We start from the raw sequence: 11,157 nt of genomic DNA on the forward strand, positions 1-11,157 counted from the left end.
GTTGTAGTTTTACCTCGGGGGATGACAGAGGATTATGCTAATGATAAGAAGTAAGGAAAAACACCAGCAGTTATGCACACTGCAGCACGTAAGTAAAAGCACAAGTGATACTGTAGAGTTAATAGGAGGTTATGCTGTTGCAGTCCACACATGGAGTGCATAGAGTGAATGTGGTTACTAATGTCTATGAATTTAATTCAATTTAGCCTCATATATATATAGTGCTAATTCACAACAACAATTGGTTTAAAGTGCTTTATATTGTATGGTAAAGACCCTATATTAGTACAAAGAAAACCCAGTTGATCCAATGATTTAGGTGTACTGTTGTCTACAATTAAGAGATGCCTGCTATATTTATTACTGTAGCTGCATTTCTCTATGAGTGTTGTGGGATTATAATATTATCTTATGCCATGTTATGCCCCTAATTAAAGATTGTGAAATTATTTTGTAGTTTTAGTTTGTATTATTCTCCTGAATTAGAAGGTGATAACTATTACAGTTATTAAACTGATTTGTATTACATTAGACTGCTGATTCAGTGTGAATGAATGATATTGTTTATGATGCATTATACTGCTGAGTTATAAGAAATACTGTTTTCAGATAGTCAAGACTTTGCTTTTTCTGACAGTAGAGGAGACAGAGCACATTCCACGGGAGCTTCACCCGCACCGTTGTTGAAGGCAGACAAAATAGGGAGCCAAGGCCATAAGTTAGGCTCGCTAGGAGTTAGAAAGAATGTGAATGTTTAAGTTTTTACAACTAGGTGGGGGCCAGTTTGAGTAACCCTCCACCTAGTTTGAGATTTGCTGTGTCCCTCTTCATGCATGTCTCCCCATCCGGATGGTTCATGCTCAAAAGTGTTGTATTGTATGTAATAAAGTAATTGTTGATTGGGCATTTATACACCGAGTATTGTCCTTCCTTCAGCCCAAAGATCGAAAGAATTGGGAGGATTTAACAGTGTATTATGCATATACGGTTGTAATTAATAATATCTTATTTTGTTCGTTGCCTGGTCAAGCAAAGTTGGTTGCCTGTCCAGTTCAATATGGTCTGGTGCCAAACCTGTCCCAGCAGCTTAAACCTATTGCAGCATAATGGATTGTAAACAGTCACCTCACCCAGCCCTCCCTGGGAGTTGGTTCCACAGGAGAAGGGCCTGATAACTGAAGGCTTTGCCTCCCATTCTACTTTTAGAAATCTAGGAACCAAAAGTATGCATGCAGTCTGACAGTGAAGTGCTTTATTTGAATTTTTAAGATAAGCTGGAGTTTCTCTTATTAGGCATTTAGTATATGAAAATATTTTAAATTCAATTTTGAATTTAACGGGCAGCTAGTGAAGAGAAGCTAAAAAGGAAGAAGTGTGATTTTGATTTCTAGTCCCTGTTGAGCATTAGATTTTTATGGCTGAGCAGCGTTATCTCAGCCTGTCTGAAATTATGTAGGATATGTGTTATTTGACTTTATGAATAAACAAAGCTGGGTATCATCTGCATAGCAATAGAAATGTCTTTGGTTTTTTATAAAATTGCCTATAAGGCAACCATGTTTAATGTAAAAAGCACTTGATTCAGAAAAGAACCCTGGGGAACTCCATGACAAACTTTGCTGTGTGAAGTCCCCCTATTTACATGAACACATTGGAGTCTATCAGATAGATTTGATTCTCAATTTTCCCCAGTGCAGCACATTTCTTTTAATGCCAGTGATGTGTTCTGATTTCTGCAGTAAATGATCAACAGTATCAGATGCTACACTGAGGTCTGGCAGTTCAAGTACAGAGATGAGTCCACAGTTAGAGGCCATAAGAAGATCACTGATAACCTTCATTGGTACTGTTTCTGTTCTATGATGGATTCTGATTCCTGACTAAAGGTCTTTAAAAGAATATCACCTGATCGGTGCATTGAGGTGGTGTCGTAATTTCATTGTAGCAATCAGCTGACAAAATAGAACATGATGTGACTGACCTGCCAAGTTATTGATTTATAGAGCCTGGGGCTGTGGTATATACTGTAACCTATTTTAATGCCACACTGATCAAATTACAATAATGCATAACATTTTCAACAGAGCCTACTAACAACTATTCACCAAACTAGTGTATATGAAAGAGCTAAGTGTCGTGGTCAGTCTTGGACACAGGTTGTATTGTTGATATTTTTCCTGGATGCGATTTATATATTCCAGAGGTCTATGTGTGCCTAGGTTAAGTAGCATTTAATGAATTCCCTTTTGTGTTTCATTCTGTTCTAGAATCCTCACTGTGTTTTGTCTTTCAGTGTCTCCTGTGTCATGTTAATTTAGTGTTCTCATTCAGTTATGGTGATCTTCCTGTTTTATTCTGATGTTTTATTCTGATGACCCCTCCACGAAATGCTATCTTATCGTGGTGGAGGTGTCTTGCCAAATTATGTATCCCCAAAAGAATTTGTTTCCCCTGCGTCGGGAGCATGCACTGGCCTTTTGAAATCACGGACAAACAGTATCCCGCATTCATGATTTTTAGTTCATAAACACTTCTAATAATGACTAACTACTCCAGAAATTTGAGAGATATTAGCTCTTTATACAGTAAAGTTACAGTGGGATACAAATAATATCAGGGTGATCCTGACACAATTTGTTCCCCTTGTCCAAAGACTTATTGCTTCTGAAATTTTGGAGGTTTTAGCTCAGTACAGTTCTGTATAGTCACTGAAGGATACAAATAATGATCAGTCAAAATGTTATTGGTTTATTGAAATAATCCCGTCCGATGTTGTGCCAAGGTCCCGATGCAGGGGAAACAATTTCTGTCGGAGATACATAATTTGGCACGACTAGATAAAGTTGGGCTCACCTCAACGCATGGCTTGAGCTCTGGAACCAGTGTCCTGGAGAGGGGCTGGACTCTGTCTCAGTCTGGAGTTGCCCGTGGTGAGAGGTGGCGTGCTGGGGTGGGTATCCTAGTATCCCATCGACTTGCTGCCTGTACGTAGGACAAGAGGGTTCGTTCCCCGCACCTTTGGGTGGGGAACTGTCGAGGTAACTAAGGCAGTTAAATAATTCCTTGGTTATGCACCCCTGGGGTGGATGAGAGGTTTGCCCTGAGTTACTGAAGGCTCTGGATGTTGTAGGGCTGTCTTATCAACACACCTCTGTAATGTTGCGTGGAGATCAGGGGTGGTACCTCTGGATTGTGGTGGTTCCCATCTTTAAGAAGGGGGACAGCAGGTGTGTTCAACTATTGAGGGATCACACTCCTCCTCAGCCTCCCTGATAAAGTCTATGCCAGGGCGCTGGAAAGAGAGTCCGTTCGTTACTTGAACCCAGGATAGGACATCCCAGGGCATCATGGTTTAATTTAACTTCCTTCTGAGTACTTTGATAGTGGAGTCATCTGTGTCCTCACCTGTTACATCTCCCTTCAATATCTTGTGTATACTGTCTCAGTATTCTTTTGTCTTTTGTTGTCTCCTGTGTTCTGCTATCCTGCGAATGTTTTGGACTTGTTGTCTTCCTGTGAGGTTCAGAATTAAAGATGGATTTTGAGTGTATTTAATGCTGATATCCCCTCGGCGCCAGCTGTGGGCTCAAGGCTGGAGCCGAACAAAAACTCCCTGATTACGACTGTGTTGAGTCTGTTCCTTCCCACTCCATGCAAGGCCACCTGGGTTGGCTGGTAGATTGTTTACTTAGCCTGGTAGGGCGAAGGACACTGTCTCAGCTGAATTATGGACACGCACACACATACACTTACACTGATAAGCACTCACACATCCCCCTTCCCCTTCCAATGCCTTCGATGCTTGTTGCCTCCTGGGAACACCAGGCGGGTCTGGGCCCACGTTGGAGAGACGGTGCAGTGGCAGGATGGTTGCTGTGTTGCCTGGGATTACTCCTTATCCCCTACCCAACCCTGTTGCTGGTCATGTGCTCTATAATGTTGTACTGTAGACATTTATGTGCTTTCTGTGCAGAGGAGTTTTTTGTTTCCTGTTCTCATGCTGTCCTCCTATAGCCCAGCATGAGTAGAGGTCTCTTTTTTTCCTCTTGTACTTTCCCATTGTAGTGTACATTTCAGTGTTTTTTCTGGAATGCAACCATTCTCTGACTTGTATCCCCGTGTGATGTCTGTGTCGTGTGTGTAAGGTCGGGGGGCGGGTTCATTCCACTGCAGGGCAACCTGCCACTGCATGTGGCGAATAAAATTTGAACTTGAACTTGAACTATTTCTCATCTCATGAGTCCTGCATTTGTGTCCACAAACTGCCAGTTACACTGCCAACATGTGACATGTGGTGTGAGACTACCAAGTTAAAAGTGTAGTAAGTTTTATTTTAGAGCAAAGTTGTCCTGGTGCACCCATCTCCTCAATTTAACAGAGCTTCCGAGTTTCAGCTGGAAATTCTTAAGATAATTAACTCAACTCGTGTTAATCATCAAGCGCACTAATCCCCCTTATGCAGTAGGATGAACTTAACCGAACTTTGATCTTCCAGGCCACTATCCGGTGAAAGTTTCCATTTGGCCATTTTTTTGTTCTCATACTTTTATTTTAATTTGTCATACACAAGAAAAAATTGGTTCAAGTTAATACATGCGTTTAATAAAAAGTAAATGATGAAAGTGAGAGTTCAGTTGAATTAAGTTTTTTTTCCCCAAAATGTAGAATGTGGATATGTTGAATAAATTAAAATAAAGGAACTTCAGTGACAAGAGAATAAAGTTTTTAAATTTTTGTTTGTTTGGTAGTCGTTATTTCCCCCAGCCAGGTAAGTGTTTGTCTTTTTCTATTGTCACCAAGCAACGCTCCCCGGCGTCCTTGACTTCGCAAGGGTTTCTGGGAATCCGAGGCCTGAAGCTTGAACGACCGCCCTTTTTGGAGCAACGAGAGTAGGACATCGGTACATGCGTCGAAGGAAATATTATCGCTAAATAACTTTCTAAAGCAGCATAACCAAACTTCAGGTATGTATGCCGATGGCTTGCAATGTGTATTTCGACCCTCTATGGTTACAATTAGAATATCTGTCAGGGAAAAGTGTTTTTTAATGCGCGGTTTGATGACGTAATGTTGATTGTCAAACGCGAAATGGCGAGCGTGCTAAGAGGCCCGTTACCTGCAACACTGTGGAGCTGTACCATGTTTATTTCCGTCATGTTACAGTACCAAAAGGGTTGTGGCGATGTGTCTATTCATGGTAAGCGGGGTTGCGGTAAGACGCGTCCGTCGAGTGTGTGAAATGGCTTATTCTGTGTCTCGGTTTGGGGGGAGGGTTATGTGTTGGCTAGTTAAGCTAACACGGAGCTCAGCTAACATGTGCCAAAAAAGGATTTGAAGCACACCAAACCTTTCAGCGGTATTATTTAATATCCGGTAGTAATTAAATGTTTACGATTTATCGTTCAGGTCTCCCTTCTTTTAAGACACCGCCCTGTAATTCTAAACATGCTCCCTTAATGGGAAAACTTTTGACGTTTACATTATGTTGTACCACATTAATAAGGACGTATCAAATTGTGTAAATCGCTGACTACAAATCAAAGAAACAAAAATTAGTTTAACTTGAGAAAGTGGGAAATATCACGTAGTGCCATTACTGTACAGCGTTACAAAGGGCAGCAACTTTCTTCCTGTCAACGAAGCTTTTAATAACACTGTTGTTTACTGGATTAATCAACTAATCATTTCCTGCTGTTAAATGCTCTGCTAGGCCATAACTACGCGTGCCTTCAGTTCCTGCTCGTCTCTTTGTGAGTCTCTCTTTTCGGAATTGTCAGTATCTAAAAAGCATGAACTGTTGAGCTGAGTCCGGAGAAGTTTCACTGTGGTTGCAGGAATGACGCCACCCACATTTGGTTGAATATGAACAGGGTGTAGAGCCCTGTACACTTTAGAATTCATCCTGCTGCTCTGCGTGATCAATAATCACCAGTGAAGATGTGGTCTGTTACAGCTTATGAGCTGTTTGCCTGTTTTTGACTTTGCCTGGAATAGTCTTAAAGACAAATTGTTGTAAACCCAGTTTTTGCTTTTATGAAGGCTCTTGATTGTAGACAATAGTACACCTCAAACCTCAAGTGCTGATTCTATTAGATGTTGGGAAGGTTTTTTTTCCCCCTAGAGCAGGAAATTGTAGTCCTCTTCTTTTGTGGGTGCTTTTTGGGTGTTTTTGTAGCTGAGCTAGCTCTTTTCAAGAATTTTGCAGATTGTTGGCCAATTCTAAAATTTCTTCTACCTCTCTAATAGGTTTGTTTTGAATTTTCAGCCTAATCAGCACCTTCCCTCATATAAGTATTTTTGTGGACCTCATCTTGAGTGTTCCAGTGAAAAGCTACTAAGTTGATTCCAAATCTTTTGTGTGCGTAATTTGTTATGGAAGCACAAGGCATCATGCCTCACCTGGCCATGAAACTGCTTCTCAGTTGTGTGGTTACTTTTGAGCCCACGAACATGGCAAACTATATTTTAAACAAACTTGTTTTAAAGCCTAAATGACCTTCTAAACAGTTAATGCACTTTAATCTATACTTGAATGTTTCATTTAAAATATTATTTGGTTGTGTGCAGAGGCAAAATTGAATCGTTGTCCAAATACTTCTGGACCTGACTGAATGTCTGTTTTGAGAGCAGTGTAAACAGTTGAGCTGGAGCACACCCTGCTGGACAAACTGTGTATTGACACAATTTCTAAAATAAGCCAAACATCTTCATATGTATTGTTTTCTGCCAAAAAACCAAAACTAAAAAACGCACTAAAACATTTTCATATTGACACATCAGATGAGATGATTGGCGAATATCAGTCAGTAACAATCTGAACAAACTGGTGAACTTCCTGCTTTACTACAAAAGTCCTTTCCTTTTTTTTTTTTTTTTTTGCTTTGGATTTAGTGTCAGCTGCAGTGGTCCCAAAATATTTTCTTTGTCTTGTAATGCATAAACAATGAGCAGTCGTTTCTATATAATAGTAGGGAAACACAGCTGTTACTAATAACATTAAGTAACTTAAAAGAACCTTCATTAAATGCCAGTATGTAATTAATAATATTTAAATAAGGCTGCGAGAAAGATTTGTGTGGTAAAATTGTAACAACGAGCAAGGTTGATCATGTTGTGTGTATATATATATATATATATATATATATGTATATATATATATATATATATATATATATATATATATATATATATATATATATATATATATATCTTCCTCTCTTCCTACAGAAGACAGATCAGACAATAATGGCAGCGGAGGTGGAGGTGGAAGTGGAGGCCACTGTGGGCAGCGAGTACCCAGCACATTACAAAGTCATGATGGACAAACTTAACGAACAGCGACAGCTGGATCAGTTTACAGATATTACCTTGATAGTGGATGGTAAACAGGCATTTGGTGTAAGTAATCTTTATAAGTTTAACGTTAAATTCTGAGGCAACACTAATTTCCATTTTTCATGTCTTTTCCAGGACACCAGTTCAGAGCCCATAAAGCAGTGTTGGCAGCATGCAGTCAATTTTTCCACAAGTTTTTTCAGGATTATACCCAAGAGCCACTGGTGGAGATAGAAGGTATGTAGTGTGTTAGTTATACTTGCGGCACTACATTGTGTCATAACAGGAAGAATATGTCCAGAGAGACTGTTCCACCTATAGATGAATTTCGCTGTCACTATTAATACAGTAGTTTAGAGTAAATGTGGTTTTACAAAACCGAATGATTTTAACTCAACTTTTACTAAAGCTTTTTTCCCTCCTTCCCTTCCTTAATCCAAATAAGTACTCTTGATCATAGCTTGAGCCATAGTGGATTATGAGAAAAATGAGAAGATTGCTGTTTGAGAACTTAACAAATTGTATAATAGTATTGAGCTTGATGTCAGATTTATGTTTTAGTTTGTTTGTTTTTAATTCATGACTTAGATGCCTTCTGAGAGGACACATTACAGTTTATTGCAGTTTATGGTTTAGCTCTCTGGTGGGCAAACTTTATAGTGGAAACACTTGGAAACATTATTTAAGAACTCCTTTGCATACTGGCTATAATATATCCTTAATATAGATTATACTGGTTAGTGTTTGACAGCTGATTTATCAGTCAGTCTTATTGCTTGCTTTAACTTTGCTTGCTTGATTTACAGTTTTCAGTTTGTTTGTTTTTTAATAGTTTGACCATTACACTCTCACCTCTTGGTAGTAGAGCTATGTAGAATATTTTTCTAAGTGATAGGAACATATGAAAGTACATCCCTGACTATGAAAAATGCAGACATTCAAAAATTAAATTGGTGTCAGAAAGAGATTTTGCATTATATTTAATGTAAGTATTCCAAGTTTGTTGTAAGAATTGCTGTCTTCCAAGCTGGGACTTGCTGCTGATAGACAGATATTTTGTTACACACGATCAGCTTTTACTCACCACTGCTTTTACTGTCATATTTTAACAGGTGTGAGCAACACTGCCTTTCGTCAGCTGATGGAGTTCACATACACAGCCACACTAGCTGTAGCTGGTGAAGAGGAGGCATATGATGTCTGGAAAGCAGCTGAGTATTTACAGATGCAGGAAGCCATCAAAGCGCTCAACAATAAGTGAGAACTCATCACTTTTGGCTTTAGAATTGACCAGATTTCACTTAAAAATAAATAGAATAACATTTGACCTCTTAATGATCCTCTTTTGTAGAATGAATGAAAGCTCTTCATTGACAGCAAGGAGCAAAGGAAAAAAGAGGAAAATTGCTGAGACGTCGAATGTGATTACAGAAACCCTACCCTCAGTGGAAGGGGAGCAGGTCAGCATGCTTGCAGTGCACTTTTATAGTCAGCTTGATGTCCTATATTTAGTTGTTAAGGCTGAATATTTTCCCTGTTCTGCAGGTGCAGATTGAAGTTATAGGTGAAGGGCCCATTGAGGTGGAGGAGTCGGGGCTGGAGGAAGTGGTTGATGCGGCAAAGAATGCTCAAGCTGCATCAGATGATTCTGCTTTGGCTCTTCTTGCTGACATAACTAGCAAATACCAGCAAGGGCAACCAACAATACAGGTGATCAAGAAAGGAGGAATAGAAGAGGTATAAAAGCTGAAATGCACATTTTTTCTGATTTCTACTGTTAAACTGATACGCATGAAATAATTAACTCAGAGGTTTTGTTTTGTTTTTTTTCTTTCTGTGTTTTTTCTTAGCATGAGGTTGTGTATCATGAGGAAACGGTGACTGCCTCCAAGGTGCTGGAGAATGTCGAGATTGTCGAGGTCCAGATTTCTCAAGCAGACAACATGTTCCGTTGCAACAAGTGTGACCGCAGCTTCAAGCTGTACTACCATCTTAAACAGCACTTGAAAACACACTTGGGCTCGCTGGAGAAGCCCCACGTGTGTAACCACTGTGGTAAAGCTTACACACGAGAGGGTGCCTTGAAGCAGCACATCAGCACATTTCACTTTGATGCCGAGGAACTGTCTCGAAACCAGAAACCCCAAAAGAAAGTGCATGTTTGTGAATACTGCAAGAAGCACTTTGACCACTTCGGACACTTTAAGGAGCACTTGCGAAAGCACACAGGTGAAAATTTCACACTGTTTGAACTCACTTTGTTTATAATGAAAAGTACAAAGGTATGGCAACTAAACATAAGTTATCATAGTTGTCCAGTAGATTTGTTTTTGTGTTTCTGACATTGAGACACATGTCTGTCTTTTGTGCCCATTTTTAGGCGAAAAACCTTACGAGTGTCCAGATTGTCATGAGCGATTTGCACGGAATAGCACACTGAAGTGCCATATGGCAGCCTGTCAGAATGGGGCGGGAGCCAAGAAGGGACGGAAGAAACTCTATGAATGCCAGGTACAGTTTGTCCTCAATCAGGGCCATCAGGTTCTCACTGAAGGGATTCGGAAAGTTGTTCAATGGGGCAGCACTGAAACTCGTGTCAGTTTTCAAAGTAAAAGTCCCGGTACATACTGTTGTATTGTTGTATTGTAATTTGTTGTATCACTTTACTCCCTATATTACTGTGCTATGATCATGACCTCTTCTTTTGCTCTCCACCTTCTTCAGGTCTGCAGTAGTGTGTTCAACAGCTGGGACCAGTTCAAAGACCACCTTGTGAGCCACACCGGAGTCAAGCCCAACCATTGCACCATGTGTGACATGTGGTTCACCCAGCCGAAAGAGCTGAAGGCACACCTCAAAGAGGTCCATTCCATCGAGGATAAGTTAAACGACGAACTGGTCATTACTGACTCTGCTGCAACCGCTGCTCTCACCATAGCAGCACAGAACATAGAGGGAGCCGAAACTGTCCTGTTGGAAGACGGTATTCAGGTTGAACACGTCACAGTGGAGCCTGTAGATGTGATGGAGATGGAAGAGACTGCCACGGTTGTAATGGAGGATGGAGGGGTGGCAGAGATGTGTGAGGAGGACATGGAAAGATTAAAACAGGCTGGAGTGCAGATCCAGGTTGTACACGTGACCACAACTGAAGTTGACGGGCAGCACGTGGTGAACTCTCAGGTGGAAGTACAGATGGAGGGAGAGATGGTGAATGTTGAGGAAGCAGAACATGCAGCGGTTGTATGAGAATGTGAAAAAGAGTCTTTAATGAACTGCTGGACACTCTTAGTCCCTAACAGCTTTATTCTCCTCCAATGGACATTTTATTTTTGGTACACATCTCTGCATGTGAGAAGCCGCATGCCACCTCAGTACGTCCTGATGTCTGTTATGTTGAATGTCAGTTCCCACCGCCTTCACTGCTATGGACAGAGTTACCATTGTCTTGCTGTAGGTGCTGTTTGCCATCGTATGCCATATTCTCGATGTCGGCAGTCCTCCATCAATTCATTTTTGTGTTTTTCTTCAAATGTTTTTTTTTTTTTTTTTTTTTTACTTGGGTCACGTTCTATGATAAATTGACCCAGATGTTGCTGCAGCTCATATGCTGCAGATTTCTCTTGTTGTTAATAATGATGTTTATTTTATTAACTTTTGGTGGTTTGTAGGGGGAAAATCAGCTATGAAATAAAACCGGTTTCAAGAGTGGGCTAGTTCTCCAGCTTTATACTTAGATCTTGAAGATTAAAAAATTAACACTGTTTTAAAAAACAACAACAACGGAAACACAAAATTAAAAAAGCATTTCAATTAGTGCAA

The 11,157-nt window shown here is 40.2% G+C and overlaps 1 protein-coding gene across 5 annotated transcripts; it reads left to right on the plus strand.

Annotated features, from left to right (window-relative positions):
* Positions 1-4,818: 4,818 nt before the first annotated feature.
* Positions 4,819-11,046, plus strand: znf131 (zinc finger protein 131). 5 transcript variants are annotated; one of them, XM_004547179.6, is made up of 9 exons: positions 4,819-4,964; positions 7,228-7,381; positions 7,471-7,572; positions 8,448-8,592; positions 8,687-8,795; positions 8,881-9,072; positions 9,186-9,564; positions 9,716-9,846; positions 10,060-11,046. In XM_004547179.6, the coding sequence occupies exons 2-9, from the start codon at positions 7,246-7,248 to the stop codon at positions 10,582-10,584; spliced, it is 1,719 nt and encodes a 572-aa protein (XP_004547236.1). In that variant the 5' UTR covers positions 4,819-4,964; positions 7,228-7,245; the 3' UTR covers positions 10,585-11,046. The 5 variants fall into 5 exon arrangements, with proteins under 5 accessions (XP_004547236.1, XP_004547237.1, XP_004547234.1 ...); XM_004547180.6 differs by having other exon boundaries at positions 4,845-4,964; positions 7,231-7,381; XM_004547177.6 differs by lacking the exon at positions 4,819-4,964 and adding an exon at positions 5,010-5,197.
* Positions 11,047-11,157: the final 111 nt, after the last annotated feature.

This window comes from Maylandia zebra, linkage group LG12 (assembly GCF_041146795.1).
Source record: "Maylandia zebra isolate NMK-2024a linkage group LG12, Mzebra_GT3a, whole genome shotgun sequence".
Classification (NCBI taxonomy): Eukaryota; Metazoa; Chordata; class Actinopteri; order Cichliformes; family Cichlidae; genus Maylandia; species Maylandia zebra.